This window comes from Bos indicus x Bos taurus, chromosome 14 (genome assembly GCF_003369695.1).
Source record: "Bos indicus x Bos taurus breed Angus x Brahman F1 hybrid chromosome 14, Bos_hybrid_MaternalHap_v2.0, whole genome shotgun sequence".
Taxonomy (NCBI): domain Eukaryota; kingdom Metazoa; phylum Chordata; class Mammalia; order Artiodactyla; family Bovidae; genus Bos; species Bos indicus x Bos taurus.
In genome coordinates, this window is record NC_040089.1 from 63,100,767 (window position 1) to 63,126,418 (window position 25,652).

Here is a 25,652-nt window from a genome sequence, read left to right on the forward strand (position 1 = left end):
AAGATGAGAGACAGTGGAGTGAAGACACACAATAATTAAAAAAAACAAGGGGTGCACACTCTAGCAATCCTGAATTTCCATCTTCACCACTTACCAGGTGTTTGATCCTGGGTAAAATTCTTCACACCTCACCCTCTCAGCTTTTCAGCAATAAAATAAGCTGTTTTCAGGACGAAGGACAAAATGCTTAAGTCTGATGTATAGAAAGAGCGTGGCACACAAAAGGCAACAGACACCCCGGAGCTGTTACGAAGACACAGTTCGCGCCTTTGAAAGCCAGCTTCCTATCACTGCAGCAAGAGTTTCATCCTTACGTGCGTTCATTCGTTCGTTCATACGTTCATTCATTCCTTCAGGAAATATTTATCAAATGCTCACGGTGACTCAGGCTCTGTGAGAGGCATTAGGCCTGGAGCAGAAAAGAAAACAGACTAGTGTCTGCTCTTATGGGGCTTAGTGTAGCATGAGGGGGGACACAAGAAGAAATAGAAACATGTATTCATAACATGTTTGGTGGCGACACGGCTCTGCAGTGGAGTAGAGTTAAGGCAGCTTGAGAGCGACGAGGGCGTGATGTTTGGGTGAGGTGAGAGGGAAGGTCTCTCTGATACGGTGACGACAAGCAAAGGCCTCCAAGAAGTGAGGGAACAAGTCAGGCAACATGTGAGTATCCGCCCAGGGAGGGATGTGACTGGTGTGAGGCAGGAAGGGACTCACCAGGAACTCTGCTCAGCACTCAGGAAGCTGGCAGCTGAGGTGCCCCCTGCTCTGAGGAGCAGCTCTCTTCCTTGGCCCTCCACTTTCCGTGGATGGCCTTTCCACAGATGGGGACTCCAACAGGGACGCTGAGGGTCCTCTCCCATCAGGCAGCCGGCACACACAGGTTACTCAGAGGGCAGGAGTGGGCGATGAGGCGGGGCCACAAAGAACAACCAACAGTCTAATCCAGAGGAGACAATTTATGTAGGGAAAGATGGAGAATGTGCTCCAGGCATGATTATATCAGGGCCCAGAGGTGACAGGATGACCCTCGAGCATGAGTGGTGAGTTCCCCGGAGAAGGAAATGGCAAGCCACTCCAGTATGCTTGCCTGGGAAATCCCATGGACAGATGAGCCTAGTGGCCTACAGTCCATGGCGTCGCCAAGAGTCGACTGAGCACATGAGTTCTGAGGGGATGTTGAAGAAAGACACAGAGAGGTGAGAGCTCCACTGGGTGCTGCTTGGAAGGGAAGCAGGGAGACTGAGGGATGGCAGGAGGGCTGGCTATCCTGGGCACCCCTGGAAAGGTGAAAGGACCTGTGTATCCAAACACAGAGTGGTATTGCACATAACTTGAGGAGTGTAGGTTCCCCGAAGCCCACCCACAGACCCAAGGACCCAGGTTACGAATGCTCGTTTTAGCAAAAAAGGGCCTCATCTCAGTCTCTAATGCCAGCTTCAAAGTCACTACCTACAGGCTTCAGTTGGACTTGCTGACCACAGTGGCTGGGAGAGGCTTGGGGAACTGCAACTTGGGAGAGCCAGCTTTAATCTCCAGTTCATAAAGGTAAAGAAAAATAACACATTACACACTTCTGGATTTTTCCTTTTCTCTTGCAGGCCAGCCACTAGAAGGTTCTCCACCCAAACTGACAAAGGTATAGCATAAACTCACTCCTGGGCCTCCTCCCCCTCAGCAGGCACTGGTAGCCCCCTGGCTGAGCGCAGGTGCAGCCTCACAGACATTCTCAACACAGCCCTGCAGAGTTACCACGGGGAGGGCACGCAGCACACGCATGCAGTCGCCACAGCAACCTCACCCCCCACCCTTTCTACTGGAAATGGTGTTAACCGCCCACTGACAGAGGAACAAGTTGCTTGATTTTTTAAAATTTGGTACAAGAATGAATGAGAGGAATTTCTTCCATCTTTCCTCATCCTGTCAGGTTGAGGTGAGGGGTAGAGACTGTGGTCAGAAAATTGATTTTTCATTTGAACCTAAGAGGCTGATTCAATGCCTCAATCTCAGAGTCAGCAAACAGCCCAGGTAGCCATGAAGTTACTGAGTCAAAGTCACAAATCTCAGTGATAAATGTGTGTGTGTTTGTGTGCACACACACATGTGCAAAGGGTTACATGAGGGAGAAAAAGCAGCCAGGAGGTGATAAAGAAGAGAGATAAGATCTGAAATCCTATGAGACCTGAGAGATCATTCTGGGCTAAGAAAAGTAAACCATGTAACAACATCAAAGTTGAACCCACAGGTATGCCAGTAAAACGTGTTTATTATTTGCCTTATTTGGACCTAGGCCACATTTCTACTTAATTGCTCCTTTCTTGGGCAGTAATTATAAGGCTAACTTTTCAAATAAAATAAAATTGTTCCTCTGCTCTGGGCAGACTGCCTCCAAAGCAGGTTACAGCAAGTATTCCCAAACCCTTCTTCCCAGTTGGTCCATCTTGGGGGTTCAGGGTGTGACTTGGGTGAGGAAGATCGCTTTTATCCCAGCACTTGCACTAAGTCTTGCACTAATTATCGGAGGAAAGGAAAGGTGGGTCAGTAAGCCTTGGTTTCCTTGTTTATTAAATAAATTCGTTTGACTAGTTGAAAGGAGATGTGTGTGAGTGTGTGCATCTGTGGTAGAGATAAGGAGTGGTGTAGCCATTTTGCAAGAAAAACCAGCAAATTAGTTTCCATATGTTCTACAGCGAGTCTCCAACCCTACCTTAGTTCCTCTACTATTGGTCAAAGGGTCCCAGCAAGTGTGAGATAAAAGGTTTGAAAAAGTCCTTTGTTATAATGTGAAAGAAATCAAAGTAAACATCCTTCTAGTGCTTCATTATCAACTCTGGTGTCCAACACAGCGGAAACCTTCCTCACTGGACTTGGCCTGTCCTCACTGGGACTGTGCCTCAAGGTCTGGGAAACGTGAAAATAAAGCCTATAAATGGGAAATAATTTCTTATGGAAGCAGAATGTACATGAACTGTTAAAATTATTTAGAAACACATATAATTACTGTGGTCTTAAGTTATTTCTAGACACTTTAAGATCAATCCCTGGCACCCCCTGCTTTGCTCTGTGTCTAGAGGTTGATTCCTGCAAAGTGCATGTGCCTGGGAGGTGCCCTCCTCTTCAGGCTAACGGGGTCAATGGAAAGTGCTAGGGGAGGCTGGGGGGCAGGGCGTACCCTCCCCCCCTTGCTCTACACTGAGGGGTGTTTCTGGCAGATTCTCTGCGGTTCTCGCTATTCTAAAATAGCTGCTCCCTCTGGGGTCCGCGTCCTCGCTGCTCTAAGACAGCTGCTCCCTCCACGGTCCCAGCTGTGGCTCCTGCCGATCCTGTCCCTGCCTGGGGGCTCTCACAACTCCTACCCCCTCTCCTTTGATCCTTTGGCCCTCCAGCAAATAGCAGCAAGTTCCTGCTGTGGCTCCTCTCTCATGGCCTTGTGGGGCCTTCCACCCTCCCAATCTTGGCAATGAATTCTCTCCATAGAACCACTTGGTATGGGCTCTGTTCTCTTGACTGGACTCTTGAGTCCCACCCAGGGGCTCCGAATCTCTGAAGAACAAGCATGATGTTTAGGAATATACAGACTCCCGGAAATGCACTGGGCAGATCATTCCTTCTCTACTGCCAAGAACGCTCTCTCAAACTCTGCATTAGTCTGATCACCTAGTACTCTTTGCACTAGACGTGTGTTTGGATAGAAGGAACACAAGATAGAAAATTAGAGAACTAGAATGCTCTATCTAGTCCCGTGACCTTCACGAGTACCTTAGATCCAAATGAGCCCACGTTACTTGTGTTACAGGAAGGAATAAGAGTTCCTCTGGCCTGCCTGCCAGTTATTAGGCTCAAACACAAGAGGGCATGGAAATACGTTTCAGAAACTGGCCTGGCCATGGTAAATCTAAATCTATTATTATATGAGACACAGTTGACTTCTATGGGACACAAAGTGTTTTGCTCTAAGCTTAGCCCAATCTTGACTTCTCAGTCCAATTTGTACTAAATGTACTGAAATATTGGAAACGTTCCAAACTAGTGCCAGGCACATCACAGGAGTGATGTAGGTCTCAGCTGTGATTTCTGGGCTCTTCTTTCTATCAAGGCAACATGGAGGTTTACCAAAGACCATGCAAGAAGGTCAAGGTCAAGGTCAACTTACCAATGTCAAGGACCCTCTGCTTTGCGGTGTGCTGCCGAGAGTGCCAGTACTTCCAGTATTTCAGCTGCTCATCCCGGTTTTTGTCCTCACTGAAGACCACCATCACCACGCTCTGCAGGGCAGGGAGAACCACACAGCTTATTTTCCATTCAGCCTCTCCTGCTCCACAGTGTCCAGTTCTGGGAATCCTACCAGAGGTGTGTTGCCTTAATTTCTGTAAATTTGCTTTTCTTGCTTTAGATAAGCTCAGTTGTAGGGTTTATTTTGTTTCAAAATAGGCCTACTTTTTAGAAAATAAGTGGGAAATGAAAACAGCACAGAGTAAAAAAAAAAAAAAAAAAAAAAAATGCTACCTCATCTTTACCATGACTAACACACAATTGGATTAACCAATTTACCAGCAAATGTACTATTTTGTGAGGTGAGTGGGAATACCAAAAAAGATTTTTTTCTTACATTGAATACAAGGCCATTTTTGAAATGGCATATCCTTAAACATAGAATTTGGTGCTTTTGTAAAAGAGCAAATATGTGTTTCTGGCCTAATTAAGTGCCTCTGACTGGATCAGTGATGGTACTGAGAGAAATACTAAAAGATGAGCTCACACTGATGAACAATGATATAAAATACAGATATATCACAGACCAAAAGATACAAAGTCAACCATATGATTTCCTTAAATATGTGGATATACTTTTAAATGAGCCCATGAAACTAATTATATCTGTAGAAATAAGAATCCCAAATGACTTCCACGTCTAAGTTCCAAGCTGTCTTGCTAAACTAAATATATGTTAATTCATTGTCATTTACGAGATGGAGAAGGTACCCAAAATCACCAAACAAACCAAAAAAAAAAACAAAACCAACTTACAACCCTTTAATTACAGCATGAGGAATACTATATCCAGGAATATACTCCCCATCTCATTCCATATCCAAAATACCTCTTAGACATTTTTCTGCTATTTCAAGAGAATAGTTCATCAACTCTCATTCCTTAATGCCTTGACCCCTGTAGCATTTGACACATATCTACCTAATTACCTACAGTTACTCAGTCCGTGGCAGTGGCTTATGTTAATAAGGGCGGGGATATAGTGTCACTCACCACCGTGTCCCTGCTGCTGCTGCTAAGTCACTTCAGTCGTGTCCGACTATGTGCGACCCCATAGACGGCAGCCCACCAGGCTCCCCTGTCCGTGGGATTCTCCAGGCAAGAACACTGGAGTGGGTTGCCATTTCCTTCTCCAATGCATGAAAGTGAAAAGTGAAAGGGAAGTCTCTCAGTCGTGTCCGATTCCTAGCGACCCCATGGACTGCAGCCCACCAGGCTCCTCCATCCATAGATTCTCCAGGCAAGAGTACTGGAGTGGGGTGACCATGTCCGTAGTGCCCGACAAATAAGAGATACCAAATGCATGATAGTAGCTGTAGTGTCAAGATCTGGCTTATTCCCAGTGGTATGTAAATATGTGTCACACAAAAAAAGCAGAGGTTTGTCAGAAAAGCTGGTTTAGAAATAATGCATCCATATTATTCGAATCCACAAGCAGCATGACTCACAAAGGCGTGCGGGAGAGCTGACGAGAAAGGGACTCACGGGCTGTGCTGGTAGAACCCGGGGCTCGGCCTCCCTCCATCCTTCCCCCTTCCCCTTCCTCAGGTCTTTCTATTTCTACGTAAACATTCACTGCACAGCCTCCTGTTGTTTATTTCTGTCTGTCCCAAAATAAAAATAACATTTCGGGTGACTTTTTTCTAGTCAATGACTAAATTAGCATAAGTAATGGCCTGGTTTTGGTATGGAAATGTATTTTTCCAGTGATAAAGAAAAAGGCAGTTTGAAACTGCTATTACCAAGGCCACAGGCTCTGACTTAGGATGTAGCACTGTTAGCAGAAATCAGTGCTCAGAGATTCTAAGTGCATTCCTTGCTCCTCCAGGCAGCTTGCTCTCCCAGAGCCGAGGAGTAAGACAGACACACTCCAAGAAGGGCCATCCTGTTCTCCAAGGCTGTTAGATTGAAGACCTGAAGAGAAGGAAGGCTCTTTGTTTTAGGCAAAATGGAACAAAAGGAGATAAAATAAACTACATTATTTTCATGATTTCAATGAAAGAAAATTCTTGGAAAAGTCGCTGTACTCCAAACTGCTGCCATGGCCTTAGATTACTAACATCATCTTTTCAGGGTGATGATAATGGTGTTATTACCAAGGTGTATATGAGTTATACACTACCTTGTAATTGGCAAGATTTTTTGAAAAAGAAGAGGTATCCAGTGTCTTCTCACCAGGCATTCATATACGATGGCATAGGGCGCACCAGGGTCAATTTCCAGAGGTGGAGCCTATGCCTTTCAGGCCTCCATGCTGTTCAGTACTGTACACTTGGGTGTTAAGAGAGTAGGTTAGAAGTCTGATTGTTCAGGATAGAACCTGGCTCCCTCACATTTGAGCTGTGTGACCTTGGCCAGTCGCTGACTTCTGAAAGGCCAAGTTTCCTCATCTGGAACATTACAGAAGTAATGTCTGTGGCATAGGGTTGTTGGTAGTTTCCGAGAGTTACTCGATGTACGGTGTTCAACGTACACACACAATAAATACGAGCTGTTCTATTGTGGCTCTGGTTGTTGGGACGATGGGGACGAGGACGGCATCCCTCCACTGCAGGCCTGACCGCAGGCTTGGGACATACTAAGCCCCCTGGAGGCACACAGCACACTGAGCACCTTTGCACCTGCCCCGGAGCGCAGCCTCAGGTAGGACATTAGTCCCAGAGCCTCCCTCCCCATCCTTCCCTTCACTCTCAACCACCCTGCCTCCTAAAGCTCCAATCTGGAACTGGGACAGACTTGAAGGGAGGAAGGCCTGGACAAAGGAGGAGCAGTTCTCCCTTGTCTTTCTCATGGAAACAATGTCATAAAACCCAGTTGATTCAAGAGCACACCACTGCAGTGATTTTACCTAAAGCTAGTAACAGGCAAGTCAGCCAGCAGGTGCCCAGATACACTTTTCTCTGTAACCTCATGTGTTACCCTTTGTGTGGGAATTTGAGATGCGCTGAACTGGGCCCGGAGGAGCACGGCGTTCCTTCCTCAGTGTACTGAAGAAACAGCTTAGGGGGAGGCAGTTATAATAAAATAAGGAGGCACGCACACAGCAGCATAAATCATTTTACAACAGGGCAGGAAAGTCCTTCAACCTCTTTTCAGAGCTCTTGTATATATAATTTTCCTTTTCAGTAGAGAAGCATTACCAGGTCCTGCCCTTCTTGGCAGAGTCGAGAATGCCAGAAGCTGGCAGACTTCCAAAACAGTTTCATTTCCCACAAACAGAACTAGCCTTCATGGATGTGAAAATTCTTTCAAGTCACTCCAGGTGGGGATCATATCATGCCCACTCCTTGACTTTTCGTACTGTTCATGGGGTTCTCACGAATACTGAAGTGGTTTGCCATTCCCTTCTCCAGCGGATCATGTTTTGTCAGAACTCTCCACCATGACCCATGTTGGGTGGCCCTACATGGCATGGCTCATAGTTTCATTGAGTTAGAACAGGCTGTGGTCCATGTGATCAGTTTATTAGCTTTCTGTGATTCTGGTTTTCATTCTGTCTGCCCTCTGAGGGATAAGGATGAGGCTTATGGAAGCTTCCTGATGGGAGAGAATGACTGTGGGGGAAACTGGATCTTGTTGTGATGGCCAGGGCCATGCTCAGTAAATCTATAATCCAATTTTCTGTCGATGGGCAGGGCTGTGTTTCCTCCCTTTTGTTTGACCTGCGACCAAACTATGGTGGACCTGATGAAAGCGAAAGAGGAGAGTGAAAAAGTTGGCTTAAAACTCAACATTCAGAAAACTAAGACCATGGCATCCAGTTCCACCACTTCATAGCAAATAGATGGGGAAACAATGGAAACAGTGACAGGCTTTATTTTGAGGGGCTCCAAAAATCACTGCAGATGGTGACTGTAGCCATGAAATTAAAAGACGCTTACTCCTTGGAAGAAAAGCTATGACAAACCTAGATAGCACATTAAAAAGCAGAGACATTACTTTGCCAACAAAGGTCCATTTAGTCAAAGCTATGGTTTTTCCGGTAGTCATGTATGGATGTGAGAGTAGGGCTATAAAGAAAGCTAAGCGCCAAAGAATTGATGCTTTTGAACAGTGGTGTTGGAGAAGACTCTTTGAGAGTCCCTTAGACTGCAAGGAGATCCAACCAATCAATCCTAAAGGAAATCAGTCCTGAATATTCATTGCAAAGACTGATGCTGAAGCTGAAACTCCAATACTTTGGCCACCTGATGAGAAATTTCAACTGACTCATTTGAAAAGATCCTGATGCTGGGAATGATTGAAGGCAGGAGGAGAAGGGGACAATGGAGGATGAGATGGTTGGATGGCATCACCAACTCGATGGACATGAGTTTGAGCAGGTTTCAGGAGTTGGTGATGAATAGGAAAGCCTGATGTGCTGCAGTCAATGGAGTCACAAAGAATCGGACACGACTGAGCAACTGAACTGAACCCCTTGACTCCTTAGTAAGTAAGCACTGGGCTGCAGAAGGCTTTTAAGCAGAGCTGCAAAGGGCTCTTTGTATGTATGAATGTATGAATTGCACCCTCTTTTACAGAAGAAAGCCCAGCTCTTTCCCACCCACAGATATGCTCTGACTTACAGCTACTTACTGGAAAAATGAACATCATTTGATTGAAAACAATGATGATAGTAACTAGATACCACATAGGCAATGAATGAAGCTGGGAAAATCCCTTGGATACGGTCAGAAAGCATGTTCCCACCATGTCTGTTCCCTGGGGTTTATTGGTTACTGATTAAAATGATAAACTGCAGGCCAATAAGTTCTTGTGCCCCAATTCTGACATTTGTTCTAGAATTATTTACTTTGGAATTTTTTTTACACGCCCTTCCACAAGGCTGGGAAGTAACAATGCCTTCATCTGATCCCTCCATGCTTTATTTGAGAAACGAGGCTCCTACCCTGACTTTGCTGATGGGGTGTCGGAAGCACTTGTTGTCCCCCGTCTCGCTGAGCGTGATGGCATAGAACTGCCCCTTGTTGAGGTAGGTCATCGGGCCCTCCCCTTGCTTCTGACGGAGAGATTTGGTGGCTTCCAGGGTGTACTGAAATGTGCCACTGTGAACAGAAAGCAAATAGTGGTCAGATTCACTCAGACATTTCTGCCTTTGGGATCAATTTCACATCAATAACATTTTGTATGAACATTAACCAACGTTTACTCCATTTCACAGACAAAACACAGCATATGGCAAAAGAGATGAGACCATACCAAAGGTCACTGCTAGTACAGTGCACATAACATTTCTATTAGTGGCCCATAAACCAGATGGTTAAGAAAGGGAGAAAGTCCATGGCATGCCCATCCCACTGAGCCAGGCAGGGCCAGGGGAGCCTCTGTTAGGTTTAAGCTGGCACTTTGCAACGCCTTAACTTAGATAGGACTTGCTTCTTTCATGCTGGCTATAAGCCATAGGTGTGAGTACCTTTGTTCAATTGATCCATATACTTAACCTTCTTTTGTCTAACTGAGGTGTTGCACACAGCTACATCCCACTTTAAAATACCTCAGAATATAAAAATCTAGAACTCAACACTCATGATTGAAAATTCTAGGGAATCTAGTTTCATAACAGGGATTATTTTTTGATTTGGGGTCTTGTTTTCTAAGCCTGCAGAAGAACTCATGACAGGGTTACTGCTCTAAAGCAGGAGGTTGCAAACAATGGTCCTTGGGCCAGAGCCAGTTGGCTGGCTGTTTTTGTAAATAAAGTTTTACTGGCCCACAGCTACACTCATCTGTTTCTATCTTCTCATGGCTGCTTTTGCACTGCCACAGCCGGGCTGAGGAGTTGCGACAGAGACTGTGTAATTCGCTAAAACTAAAATACTTAATATCTAGCCTATTACAGAAAAAAAGTTTGAAGATCACTGCTCTTAATAATTTCCCTAATATTTGACAAATATAATTTAACTTGTAAAAGGAAAACACTAATTTTCCCAACTTTGAAAAACATAGCCATTGTTTAAAATGAGCAATGAATATGAACCACCGTCTTTTTTATTTAAGATGCTCGTTCAGAATACTTATTTCTGCTACCCTGCAGGAAGGCGCAGATGATGATCCAACTGCAAATGCTTTGTCTGTTTTCTGGATCATCAGAAACTCTTCACTGTGTCTATTTTTTTAGCCCTTTAAATTTCATAGTCTGTGAAAGACTAGGTACAAAAAGATTCAAAGTTTGCTTCCTAAAATGATCTACCCATAAGATTAAGGGGCACTCTTGCTTTCTATGTTGAATATTTCTGCAATGTTTCATATCTTTTAACTTAAATGAGAAAGAAATCTGAAGGGCAAAATAATATTTCTCTTATATGATAGAAAATCTTACGTTAAAGCTGATAAAGTGAATTCCAGAATATGCGTCTTAGAATAAGGTGGGAAATAAATCATTCAAGATAGAATCGAGTCCACTGTCATTTTGCCTGGAAAAAGCAATTTCAAGATAACCACTGAATCAGAAAATTTGAGACCTGGACAGGATATTAGGAATCACTGCTTGAAAAATATGAAGAAAGCTGTGAACTTTCTCCCCAGATAAAAGCACATATGCACACAAATGATTTGTAATATAATTTCAGGGGATTCACGTCCCCCAGGCTGATCAACAGCATAAGATAAGAACCACCTTCCTCATTTCACAGCTGAGAAGAAGCTGAGAAACTCGCTCACTCCAGGGAACAATGACAGCAGCAGAAAGCAAAAACAGGGCAGGAAAATGGTAGGTCAATGCTCTTTTTAATGGCCCAAGAGCTGGTTGCATGGTTATCTGGACGGACAGCATGTAAATTACCCATGCATTTCCATATTTTAGAAGTTGATTTGAAACTTTCTTCTCTGCCTTTTCCCTACCTACCCTTCGCTGCCACCACTGCACAGCCAAATTCTGTCTGGAACAATCTGGAGAGGATAACTGGGGAGCCTGAGGTTGGAACAAGACTCTGAAGGAGCAGAAAGACTTTAAGAGAAAACAGACAGAAGAAAAGAGCGTCATACCCGTAAAAGTAAAGGGGCAAGAAACACAGTGGGAGAAGAGGTCTACAGTGCATGGAGGGCTCTAACCACCTTCATAAGGAATTTGTGTTTTATTTTGAAACGGTGAAATCAGTGGTAAGATTTGCAAATGGGAGAGATTCATTCATTCACACCCTTCTCTCCCGTCTTCAGGCACCTCTGGAGTGTGTGGCTAGGAGGATGGCTACATCATTACGCATAACAAGAAATGAAAGCAGGACTTCCTGGTGGCCCATGGGCTCTATCCCTGGTCCAGGAAGATCCCACATGCCGTAGGGCAAGTAAGCCTGTGCCCTGCAACTACTGAAGCCCACGCACCCAGAGCCTGTGTTCCACAACAAGAGAAGCCACCGCAATAAGAAGTCCGTACACCTCAACGAGAGAGTAGCCCCTGCTGGCCAGAACTGGAGAAAGACTGCACGCAGCACTGAAGACCCAGCACAGCCAAAAAAGTAGAATTAATTAATTTTTTAAAAGAGGGAATAAAAGTGGAAGAACAGATGTGAAAGAAGTCAAGAAGGAAGGGGAAAAGGGAGAAAAAAAGAGAGTTCCATTATATACACGGTGTGTTGGAGGCCCAAGTGTTTGACATTCAGAGGAACACCTAAGAAGGGATATCTAGCCAACTAAAGGACAAAGAAAGAGTATGGCCTCAGAAAGCTGGTCAAGACTGGAAATAATAATTTAGAAGTCATTGTGCAGAGAAGAAGATTTTACTTTAAAGGTGCAGAAGTATAAGTTGAAGATACATTTAAACAGTTATCGGTGCATCAGTGTCTAGGGGCATCTCCTGGAAACCGACCTTGATGTCTGATCATACATGTACTCCTCAGCCCCAACCGAAGCACTCCGAAATTTCTGCAAAATATAAAAAGTCATCAAAATTAAAACAAATAGGTGAGTCATTATGCTCCCCCCGCCACCAAAGTGACAAAGGTATCCAAACTGTCTTATCCTTGTTTTAGAAAGGAAAATTACACATTTTTTTGGTATTGTGTTTTCAACTACAGAGAAAATAGTTACCATTTGTATACAGAACTGGCATAGTACCTGCACATTGAGAATTATATTCAATATAAAATGTAAAACAAACAAAAAAAAGATAAAATGTATTTGTACTTTTCTTCACATATTCACAGGTGCTCCTAAGGTGCTTTCAGGTACTGGAAGCTGTTCCCTCAAACGTTTAAACATCTCTTCTATTTTCTTATCTCCAGCACTATTCTGAAAGTCACGAATTCTGAGTTAATGGAACAATGAATACAGGGAGGCCACACAGCATTTCATAAGCCCTACTGAGAGTGTTAGGAGCACAGTTTCGGGAGCAAGACTGTCTAGAGTCAGGTTCTAGGTCTTTTACCTGCTGCCTGTGTAGACTGGGGCAAGTGCTATATTTTCTTCAGCTGTAAAATGCACAGTTGTAGTGATGAGAAGAATTAACTGCATTATTAGTGGTGAACTACTAAGAACAGTTCCTGGAATGTGGCGAGCCCTATCTACGTGTATTAAATTCTGTTCTATAGTGAACACTTGACCATATTTAGTGCCCTTCTCTAAGATCTTCATTATCGCAACATTATTAAGAGTGAGTTTGCAGAGGAAACTCTAAGTCATAATATTATAAGTCATAATACTCTAAGTCATAACATGAGGAGGTTTGGGTTCACAGACATCCAGTTGTTGTATATTTAGTGCAAGTAGGATGCATTTTACTATATTTTAGAACCTTTTCATGGAGAAGGCAATGGCACCCCACTCCAGTACTCTTGCCTGGAAAATCCCATGGACCGAGGAGCCTGGTGGGCTGCAGTCCATGGGGTCGCTAGGAGTCGGACACGACTGAGTGACTTCACTTTTGCTTTTCACTTTCATGCATTGGAGAAGGAAATGGCAACCCGCTCCAGTGTTCTTGCCTGGAGAATCCCAGGGACGGGGGAGCCTGGTGGGCTGCCGTCTATGGGGTCGCACAGAGTCAGACACGACTGAAGCGACTTAGCAGCAGCAGCAGAACCTTTTCAAGCAGATGCACAAAAGTGCTAACTCTTGATCCTAAAGTGAATATAACAGAACATTGAAGAAAAAGCACCTGGTGGATCACATACATCTGGACCTTCCACTGTGGCCTTTTTTCTAGTCTCTCTAAGAAACAACCTTCTTGCTTCTCCTTTCCCTGACATAAATGTCCATTCTTTGACAAGTAATTCAAAGATTTCCTTCTCAGGAAAGGGTTTGGTGGTGGTGTTGCTCAGTTGCTAAGTTGTGTCCAGCATTTTACGATCCCATGATCTGCAGCACGCCAGGCTTCTCTATTCTTCACTGTCCCCAAGAGTTTGCTCCAACTCACGTCCATTGAGTCAGTGATGCCATCCGTGCATCTCATCCTCTGTCATCCCCAAGAAAGGGTTACTCCCAGCTATTTTCCAGCCACCATCTCTAACCATTGTCTCTAGGATAGTGGTTTATTTTCCAACCACCATCTCTAGAACACAGTGGACCCTTACATCACAGTTTATATGTACATCAGATATAGCTATATAATTCCATGTCTTTAATCAGTCACCAATTTTTAGGTCTTATTAATGTATTCATTCATCCACTCTTTCAGTAAATACTTACTGAGCATCCACTTTGTATCAGACAACATGCTAGGTGCTATGGATACCACGGTAGAAAAGAAAAGATGCAGGCCCTGCTCTTATGAAGCTTCTGGTCTAGTAGGTGAAAAATATTAGCCAAATAATCATTCATTTAAAAACTTATAAACCATGTGCAAACACTCTGAGGAACAGCCACAGAGTTCTAGGACAGTACATCACAACTGAGAAAGTAGAAATCAGTCCCACTGACAATCAGCCTAGATGGTTCTAATAGGATGTACTATTTCCAGTGGCACAACAGAGAAGACCAACAGAAGATCAGCAACGCTCCCAACAGAAGCCCAGAAGACAGCAACACAGCTACACAAGTGAGCAACGCTCCCTCCTCCTGTGGGACTGATGCTTTCCTAGCAAAGATATCCTCAGCCTTGCTTTGTTCATCACCTCTTCTGAACAATGACAACCAAGATACCCAGTTTCTAGACCACCCCCACATCTCGATATACACAATCCAGAACTGGTTGTCACTTCCATGATCCCTTCTTAGATTCATCCAGCACAAGCCCAAACACTATCAAGAGCTCCTCCCAGCTCTCTCTTATGAGCTGTCCCTGAGGATCCCCTGCAGAAACAGACTAAATAAATGCAACGTTGACTACAAATATGTTCGTGGTAGTCTTTGGCTGGTGGACTTAGATTCAAAGAAAACTGATTTTACTAGAAACTGAAAGGAGAGGACAAGGAGGTCTTCCCTAAGAAAGTCACACAGGAGGAAGGGTGTGGAAGGTAGTAAAGAACATTCTAGAATAACATTGTTCAACAGAACTTTATGCAAAGATGGAAATGTTCTATATCTTCACTGTCTAATACAGTAGCCTCTAGCCACATGTATCTACTGAGCACTTAGAATGGAGATAATGGGAATGAGGAATTAAATTTTAAATTTTATCCATTTTAATAGCTGCACGTGACTAGTGACTACAGTACCTAGTGCACAGCACAGATCTGAAACATGGAGCAGCATTCACAGGGGTCTTGAGGCAGGAGGAGCATATTAGGCTCACAGAACTGAATGAAGCTCAGAGCAGAGGGCACCAGGGGGAAAGATGTGCAAGGTGAGGTGGGAAAGGCAGAGGAGAAACAGAACATGCAAGGCCCTGAAAACCAGTTACAGATTTAGACCTTGATCCTAGAAACAATGGGATTTCAATAAGAGGGTGTCATGATCAGATTATAATTTTGAAAAGACCATCCCAGGTACAGTGTACAAAACTGGACTGTTTCACAGACCAGAGATAACGACAGCTTGAGTCAGTAAGGTGGAAGCAGAAGGGAGACAAAGGAAGGATTTCAGAGAGATGTAAGAAAGTGAAGTCGGAGACTTTTCCTGGTGGGTCAGTGGCTCAGACTATGAGCTCCCAATGCAGGGGGTGTGAGTTCAATCCCTGGTTAGGGAACTAGATCCCACATGCTGCAATAAGAGTTCAGATGCCGCACCTGGAAGATCCTGCTAGATGCAACTGAAAAGGGTCCAGGTGCAACTAACACCTGGCCCAGCCAAATACATGGATTAAAATAAATATTTAAAAAAAAAGAAAGAGGAGTTGATAGAACTGGTAATGACTTAGACCAGGATGATAAGAGAGCAAAGTATGCAGAAAAAAAAAAATCCTAGTTTCTTCAGAAACCAGAAAGATGGTGGTGTCAATCCACTAGGGTGGAAAACAATTTGTAAACCAGGTTTTGTATAGGTGGAAAGTCAAACAGGGGGCTTCCCTGGTGGCTCAGATGGTAAAGAATCTGCTTCCAATGTGGGAAACCTGGGTTTGATCCCTAAGCTGGGAAGATCCCCTGGAGAAGGAAACGGCTACCCACTCCAGTATTCTGGCCTGGGGAATTCCATGGACAGTGGAGCCTGGTAGGCTATAGTCCACAGGGTCGCAAAGAGTTGGACATGACTAAGCGGCTTTCACTTTTACTTTTCAAAATCAAACAGGCAGTTGGGCACAAAGGTACAGGGTGCAGAGAGAACTGGGCAAGAGAAAAAAGTGTGAAAAGTATTCAGGGCATAGATGGTAACTGAGCTACGGACATAAACACAAGAACTTCTTCAAGAGGCAAGAGTATCAAAGTATCAAACGGTGCTGCCAAGTAACAGCTTTAACAGAAAGGGGATTTCCAAATCCATTCTATGCAAGAGTTGGATAGAGGGCTCCTAGGAGCCAGAATAATGGGACATCCAATTCTTATCAACTTTGACTACAGATAGAGAAAACTAAGGGCTTCCCACAGAGAAGGCAATGGCACCCCACTCCAGTACTCTTGCCTGGAGAATCCCATGGATGGAGGAGCCTGGTGGGCTGCAGTCCATGGGGTCGCTAAGAGTTGGACACGACTGAGTGACTTCACTTTCACTTTTCACTTTCATGCATTGGAGAAGGAAATGGCAACCCACTCCAGTGTTCTTGCCTGGAGAATCCCAGGGACGGGGGAGCCTGGTGGGCTGCCGTCTCTGGGGTCGCACAGAGTTGGACATGACTGAAGCGACTTAGCAGCAGTAGCAGCAACGGCTTCCCAGGTGGCACTAGTAGTAAACAATAATGCAGGAGATGTAAGAGACACAGATTCAAGCCCTGGGTTGGGAAGATCCCCCAGAAGAGGGCATGGCCACCAGTTCCATTATTCTTGCCCAGAGAATCTCATGGACAGGCAGGTCCATAGGGTTGCAAAGAGTCGGGCACAACTGAAGCGACTTAACACAGCACAGCACATACAGAGAAACCTAAATCTTCCCAAAGTATAAAATTTGTATTCTAAGGATTTTCCAAAATTTTTCTTGGCTCAAGAACAAAATAATAAATGATAGAAGTTTTAGTGGTACTACATGCACTATTTTGAGTATTTGAAATAAAAAATAATAAAATTGGTTGCACTAATCAAAAGCAAAGCCATGATCCATTTTAGTAACTGAATCAACATTTTCAAGGTTTTATTCTTTAGTTAGGAAAGGAAATGAAAAATTTCAAAATCACACTGGACAGTGTTTAGATCCAGGGTAACTTTCTGTATCAGTCTACAGATGAATAGGAGGACATCAATGGACATAACCATCATAAGTCTGTTGGGTATGACAAATAATAATTCTTTGATTTCATTACAGGATTCTCTGCAAACTACATTAATCTGACAATTAACATACCAGGGGCTAAATAATGAAATACACGGTAGAGATATCTCATCTTCCCTATAAATATTGGGTGGGCCAAAAAGTTCATTAGGTTTTCCCATAAGATATTATATTTATATACATGTATATAATATAATACATATTATATTTCCATATTTATATATTTCCAAATATTATGGGAAATCTGAATATATATTATATACCAATTATTATATACACTGATATAATTATCAATTATTAGTATTGATATATTACATGAAATATTTAATATATTATATGAAATATATATTTTCATATTTTATATTTTCAGATATTATGGAAAAACCTGAATAAACTTTTTGGCTAACCTAATGGTTCTCAAGTGGGCCTTAGAAAGCATCACTACGAACAAAGCTAGTGGAGGTGATGGAATTCCAGTTGAGCTATTTCAAATCCTGAAAGATGATGCTGTGAAAGTGCTGCACTCAATATGCCAGCAAATTTGGAAAACTCAGCAGTGGCCACAGGACTGGAAAATGTCAGTTTTCATTCCAATCCCAAAGAAAGCCAATGCCAAAGAATGCTCAAACTACCACACAATTGCACTCATCTCACACGCTAGTAAAGTAATGCTCAAAATTCTCCAAGCCAGGCTTCAGCAATATGTGAACCATGAACTTCCTGATGTTCAAGCTGGTTTTAGAAAAGGCAGAGGAACCAGAGATCAAATTGCCAACATCCACTGGATCATGGAAAAAGCAAGAGAGTTCCAGAAAAACATCTATTTCTGCTTTATTGACTATGCCAAAGCCTTTGACTGTGTGGATCACAATAAACTGTGGAAAATTCTGAAAGAGATGGGAATACCAGACCTGCCTCTTGAGAAACCCATATGCAGGTCAAGAAGCAATAGTTAGAACTGGACACGGAACAACAGACTGGTTCCAAATAGGAAAAGGAGTACGTCAAGGCTGTATATTGTCACCCTGTTTATTTAACTTATATGCAGAGTACATCATGAGAAACACTGGACTGGAAGAAACACAAGCTGGAATCAAGATTGCTGGGAGAAATATCAATAACCTCAGATATGCAGATGACACCACCCTTATGGCAGAAAGTGAAGAGGAACTCAAAAGCCTCTTGATGAAAGTGAAAGAGGAGAGTGAAAAAGTTGGCTTAAAGCTCAACATTCAGAAAATGAAGATCATGGCATCCGGTCCCATCAATTCACGGGAAATAGATGGGGAAACAGTGGAAACAGTGTCAGACTTTATTTTCCTGGGCTCCAAAATCACTACAGATAGTGACTGCAGCCATGAAATTAAAAGACCCTTACTCCTTGAAAGGAAAGTTATGACCAACCTAGATAGCATATTCAAAAACAGAGACATGACTTTGCCAACAAAGGTTCATCTAGTCAAGGCTATGGTTTTTCCTGTGGTCATGTATGGATGTGAGAGTTGGACTGTGAAGAAGGCTGAGTGCCAAAGAATTGATGCTTCTGAACTGTGGTGTTGGAGAAGACTCTTGAGAGTCCCTTGGACTGCAAGGAGATCCAACCAGTCCATTCTAAAGGAGATCAGCCCTGGGATTTCTTTGGAAGGAATGATGCTAAAGCTGAAACTCCAGTACTTTGGCCACCTCATGCAAAGAGTTGACTCATTGGAAAAGACTCTGATGCTGGGAGGGATTGGGGGCAAGAGGAGAAGGGGAAGACAGAGGATGAGATGGCTGGATGGCATCACTGACTCGATGGACGTGAGTCTGGGTGAACTCTGGGAGTTGGTGATGGACAGGGAGGCCTGGCATGCTGTGATTCATGGGATTGCAAAGAGTCGGACACGACTGAGTGACTGATCTGATCTGATCTGATCTGAATGGTTCTCATTCCTGAGCACACTGGAGGACTAAATAGGAAATCGACTTCTCAGCTTCTTGCAGTTAGTTGAGACCATGTGACTAGTTCTAGCCAATGAAATGTGAACAGGGGGAATAGCACCACTTTCAGATCAATGTATTTACAAGTCAGTGTGCCATCTCCATGGTCTCTCTTCCCCAGCTAGGGTGACTCTGAAGTCAAATATAGAGACGGTAATGTCAGAAGATGGAGAGAACCTGGATTCCTGATCAGAAGACAAGTCTATAGACTTGTATCAAGATTGTTAGCAAGAAATCAACTTTTACTGTATCATATCACTGAGATCTGGAGTTTCTTCATTCCTACAGCTAGACTTCTGTTAACTGACTTATACAAAATTGTAGAATAGAATAAGCAAATTCTTTCTTCTACTTTTATTTTTATAATGACAATACACATGATTTTTCTATAAAAACTCTTTCTTCCCTCTCGCAAGTTTTACATGTTTCCTAGAAACCTGATAGGGCTTTCCTTGTGGCTCAGCTGGTAGAGAATCCACCTGCAATGCGGGAGACCTGGGTTTGATCCCCGAGTTGAGAAGATCCCCTGGAGAAGGGAAAGGCTACCTACTCCAGTATTCTAGCCTGGAGAATTCCATGGACTGTATAGTCCATGGGGTCGCAAAGAGTTGGACAGGACTGAGCGACTTTCACTTTCACTTTAGAAACCTGATAGCTGTTAATACTACACTGATTTATATTTATCAACTCGACTCTCTGCTTATTAGCTGTGTGACATTTGGCACATTCATAAGCTCTCTGGATCTGTTTTTTCATCTGTAAAGTGGGAAAAATAATACTTTCCTTGCAGAATTGTGGCATAGTAAATATTAAATAAAATGTGTAAACCACAGTGCCTGGCATACAGTAATACTCAATAAACAGCAACATTGTTATGGCTCTTCACAGATTATACAGTAACCTTCTAGAGCACAGAAACCAAGGCACACCCCCTTCTCTCTACTCCCACATTTAGCAAAATGCCTAACACCCAGTATAAACAAATATTTACCAAATGTTACTACAAAGAGGATATAGAATAAAATATAAATCAAATTAGCTAAATAAACTCATTAAAGAACTTTTTAATGCTACTGGCTTGAATTGAACCAAATTGCTCCCTTCCTTGGTATCAGTACACACACACACACACACACACTCACCCACACAGACACACTCACACACATACACATACAGATACAGAGAGAAGAAGTCATCTGTAATAGCAAATGAAACTTGCCAATTCAACAAGTAGTAGGGATTTTAATAATTTGCCTAAAGGAAGTACTAGGTTTTAGACAAATTTTCCTTAGTGAAATTTACTTGGTGAAATCACTCTGAAATCACCTAATTTTATAACCTGTTGACAATGCCATGGCTGAAGATCATGATAGATGATTTCAATTAATTTACATCACATTGAAATACCTTATGCAATGTAAATACTGATTTCCAAGACTAGGAGAGCATCTAAACTAAATTCAATGGAAATAATTTTCACATTTCATTTCTGGTGAGTTGCTTTCTCATTCACTTCAAAATAAAACCCTGAATACAATAGCTTCCTTTCATAAGCCTCTTTATCTACAACACAACTGATAACACATCCCCCAAATAGGGTGACGGTTCCGTTGACATTGGACCACATCCATGGACTCTTCTGTGACTAATGGAATATTTCTGCACTGTGTGAGAAAAACATTAGTAGCAACCCTTTGGTGAAAAAGTATGCACCTCACATTCCTTTGTGGAGTGATTTGCTTTTCCCTACAGAAGCACCCCTGACTGCTTGAGGGCAAACCAAATATTCAACAATACCAAAACCCTACAAGATCCCTTGCTCAGTTTGAAAAAAAAAGAAAAGAAGAAGGAGCAGGGGGACTCCCTTGGTAGCCCACTGGTTAAGAATCCACCTGCCAATGCAGGGGACACAGGTTCAATCCCTGGTCTGGGAAGATCCCACAAACCTCAGAGCAACTAAGCCCATGCACCCCAACTTCTAAGCCTGCTGCAACCACTGAAGCCTGTGCGCCTAGAGCCCATGTTCCGCAACAAGAGAAGATACTGCAATGAGAAGCCCATGCACTACAACGAGGAAGTAACCCCTGCTCATCCCAGAAATAATAGGAAAAAAAAGGAGAGGGGAACAGGGAGAAGAAGCTTGTAGATGATTTTAAGCCACACAGGAAGCCAAAGAAGCAAACCTGAAGATAACATTGTCACTACAAGGACATTGAATGCTTGATGTAAAGCCCCCTGAACCCCAAAAATATGGAACCCTGATGAGCACAGCGAATTTATCCTGTCTCGCTCTGCTCTTTCCCCAAATTCATAGAAAGCAGCAGGCATTCAGGAATGACGAGTCAGGAAAGGAAGGGCTGCTAGTGTGACCTGTCTACTGTGAGCCCCTACCAACGCTGAAGAGAGCTGGTTCCTTTTGTCCCTCTTATTATCATATGAAAGATGAGAAACAGCTAATGACATAGATAAAGAACACTCAGATGAAAAAACGAACACATCGGGGTAAGGCACTATGTTCAGCAATGGAACTCCTGAGAACCAGAAGGCCCCACGTTGTCTCTGAATATAGAGCTAATGATCAAGGACGCTGGCCCTGGAGACCAACAGCTTGTGGCAAGTCCCATCTTTGCCACTTACTGTGGTATGTTCACAGCTGCCCTTATGCATCTCATTTGGAAAACAGAGATGACAATAATAGTACCTACCTCGTGGGAGTTTTGGGAGGATTACATGAGTCCATATTACATAGAATGATGCCCAGCACAGAGTAAGTGCTCATCAAATGCTTATTATTTTAAGATATTATTGTTTAAGGTTACCATTTCAGCCTCAGTGGCTGAAGTTTGTCCTGCTGGCAACTAAATGGGCAGCAGGCTGCAAGTATTCAGTATGCTGCCACCACACTCCTCTTTAAGAAAGGAAAAAACCACAAGTTTTCTCCTTCTGCTGTTGTCTTTAATCGGCCAGGCAAAATGAGATGTCAGTGACCAGTGACTCAAATGCAGAGTCACTGCTCCGAAATGTGGAAGAAGCTGACACAAACTCAAAAAAAAAAAAAACAAACAAACATGACATACGCCAAGTCAAAAATTGGAGTGGTGATTCACAATTATATTAGCAACTGATGTTCTACAAAGATCTCAAGGCAATTAAATGAAGAGAATACTGCCTTTTTAACAAGTGGTTCTGGAACACTGGATGTCAACATAAAAAAAAATGGGACAACACTTCTCTAGTATCCAATATGAAAATTCTCTAGTATCCAATATGAAAATTATATCAGAGTGGATCATAAACCTACACTCAAAAGGTAAAAACTATTAAATGCTTAGGAAAAAAAAAACAGAAAATATTTGTGACATTAGGTTAGGCCAAGATTTCTTAAACAATATATCAAAAGCATAAACTCTAAGAGAAAAATATTGATCAATTGGACTTTATCAAGATTAAATAGTGTTGCTGTTTGAATAGTTAAATAAAGCAGCCATCAAATTGTAAAACATAACTGGTCAAGGGTTACACAATTTAAGAAACTCTTACAACTTAATAAAAGAAAGACCAGCAGCCCAATCTAAAAATTGGGCGAATTATTTGAAACAGACATTTCATAAAAGGAGTTATAGAAGTAGTCAAATAAACACACAGAATAATATTCAACATCACTAGACATCAGAGAAATGCAGGTTTAAACCATAATGAGACAACATCACATATACACTAAAGTAAAGCTTAAAAGATGGGTGGTATCAAGCTTGGGCAAGGATGTGGAAAAGTTCGGGAATCCTCATGTAATGCTGGTGAGAATGAAAATATTACAGCTACCTTGAAACACTGTACAACAATGTTTCACATACATTTCCCACATGACCCATATAAAGTTACATATACATTTATCAGATGACCCACCAAGTCCAGCCATAGTTATGTACCCAAGAGAGATGAAAACATACGTCCACATTAAAACCTGAATGTCTACAGCAGCATTATTTATAATAGCCAAAAACTAGAAGCAACAAATATCCACCAGCTGATGAATAAATTGTGATATATGCTTACCATGAAATACTACTCAGCAATTTAAGAAATTATTAATATAACCAGTAACACAGATGAAACTCAAAAATATTATACTAAATGAAAGAAGAGAACATACAAGATTGCATACTCCATCATTCCATTTGTATGAAATTTTAGATAAAGCAAAACTATAGTGACTGACGGCAGGTGACTGTTTGCCATGAGCAAGGGGGGAGGGGAGAGCTTCAAGTTCAGACTTTTAGGGTGAGGAAGCCGTCTGTTGATTCTGATGTTGGTTACACAACTGGATACAATTAACAAAATTTTCAAACTGTGCCCTTAAAACCTGTGAGTTTAAAACAAACAAGCAAGCAAAGATCCACTGCCTCTGCAAATTCTTTGGGCACATGAGAAGAATACACAGAATCTATCTGTAAGGTGCAAAGTACACATACGTATACACACTTTATTACTGATAATACCAATTCTTCCTTGAGTTTTCATCTGACAAGGTCTTTAAAGATTTATATAGTTTTAATCTATAAACAATAAATTCTGGAGAGACTGTGGAGAAAATGGAACCCTCTTTCACTGTTGGTGGGAATATCAACTGATACTATTACAGAGGAGCATATGGAGAAGCATATGGAGATTCCTTAAAAAGCTAGGAATAAAACTAGTTTTATAAAAATAAAACCATAAGACCCAACAATCCCACTACTGGGCATATACACTGAGAAAACCATAATTGAGAAAGACACATGTACCCCAGTGTTCACTGAAGCACTATTTACAATAGCTAATCCCAGGGACAGGGGAGCCTGGTGGGCTGCCATCTATGGGGTCGCACAGAGTCAGACACGACTGACGCAACTTAGCAGCAGCAGCAGCAGCAAGGCATGGAAGCAACCTGTGGATGGCCAACAACAGATGAATGGATAGAGAAGCTGCGGTACATATGTACAATGGAATATTACACAGCCATAAAAAGAACACATTTGAGTCAGTGGTAGATAAACCTAGAGCCTATTATACGGAGTGAAGTAAGTCAGAAAAAGAAAAAAAAATACTGTATATTAACACATATATATGGAATCTAGAAAGATGGTACTGATAAACCTATTTGCAGGGCAGGAATGGAGGTGCAAACATAGAGACCAGACTTGTGGACACTGTGGGGGAAGGAGAGGGTGGGTGAATGGAGAGTAGCATGGAAACATATACACCACCACATGTAAAGCAACCAATGGGAATCTGCCGTATGACTCAGGGAGCTCATCACGTCAGCTCTGTGATGGCCGGGTGGGGTGGGAAGGAGGTTCAAGAGGGAAGGGACATATGTACCCCTATGGCAGATTCATGCCGCTGTATGGCAGGAACCAACACAATATCATAAAGCAATTATCCTTCAATTAAAAATAAATAAGTATTTAAAGAAGAGTTGCTTCGTTTTTAAAAAATGATGGGCAGGCAACACCTTTGGCTCCAATTTAGAAGGTTACAAACTAGAAGTCAAGGTGAAAACTTTAAAAAGTAGGAAACTTCCACACAAACAGCTCTGTTCTTCACAAATATTTGATTTTAAGACTAAAACTAAAGCCAATAGAGGAATCTGTCATCTCAGAGTCAGGAAAATGAGAATATTCCTCCACACAACCTGTGTTTTAATAAAATCTGTTTATAAGGAAAGAAGCAAACATGTTTAAAAAAAAAAAATGAACTCACAGTTGAATTCACTCATCCCACATAAAAAGCAAATAAAGGGCTTTTCTGGGGGGCTCAGTGGTAAAGAATCCACCTGCCAACGCTAGAGACAGTTCTACCCCCGGTCCAGGAAGATCCCACGTGCCGTGGAACAGCTAAGTCCGGGGGCCACAACTATTAAGCCTGTGCTGTAGAGCCCATTCGCTGAAACTGCTGAAGCCCGGGTCCCCAAAAGCCCGTGCTTTTCAACAAGAAAGGCCACCGCAATGAGAAGCCGATGCACGGCAACTAGAGAGTAGCCCCATTCGCCGCAACTAGAGAGAGCCAGCATGCAGCAATGAAGATCCCGTGCAGCCAAAAAGAAATAAATACTTTTTTTTTTTAAGCAAACAGAGGAAAAAAGTTAGGTATGGGTTCTGGGTTTCGGTTCGGGCTCCTGATGTAAGAGCCAGGGACTCACCTCTGTGTTTCCGTCTTTGAAGCTCTCGCTGTAAGTGCTGTCCGGGGTGCTCCGCTGGTCGTCCTTGAGGTAGGTGCTATGGCCGGCCATGGACGGCACGCCATACTGAGTCTGTTCAAAGATAACCACGCGTTGCTCCTCCCCTTCTCCCCGGGGATAGTGCACAGGTGGGCTCATGAAAACCGGGGTGAAATCTTCAGCCTTCACCACTGTGATTCCTGACACGGGGATGATGGCTGGGCTTTCGGGGACGTTCGTGCTGTACTGCTCCCGCTTGGAATGCTCCAGGTGGTCTTGATTCAGGGAAAGGTTCACTGGAACAGTCTTCAGGACCTGCACTCGGTTTTCTCCTCCGCTCAAATTACTCTGGGCTTCACTCGTGCCGAGACAGTTTCTGTGTATTGAAACCCGCCCCCCAGCAACAGGATAGAATTAGAAAAATCATCATTTTGCAACTCCTAATAACTGATGCAAGCAAGAATCAGCGGATGCT

General features: G+C 42.8%; 1 protein-coding gene across 2 annotated transcripts in view; it reads right to left on the reverse strand.

Moving 5' to 3' along the window:
- GRHL2 (grainyhead like transcription factor 2) overlaps positions 1-25,652 on the reverse strand; it is a 172,675-nt gene that overhangs the window by 88,390 nt on the left and 58,633 nt on the right. For both annotated transcript variants that reach the window (XM_027561417.1, XM_027561416.1), the window contains exons 4-7: positions 25,160-25,553; positions 12,077-12,132; positions 9,161-9,317; positions 4,154-4,265 (exon numbers count right to left, since the gene is read on the reverse strand). In XM_027561417.1, the coding sequence (XP_027417218.1) occupies positions 4,154-4,265; positions 9,161-9,317; positions 12,077-12,132; positions 25,160-25,553 (719 nt within the window). The remainder of the gene's footprint in view (positions 1-4,153; positions 4,266-9,160; positions 9,318-12,076; positions 12,133-25,159; positions 25,554-25,652) is intronic.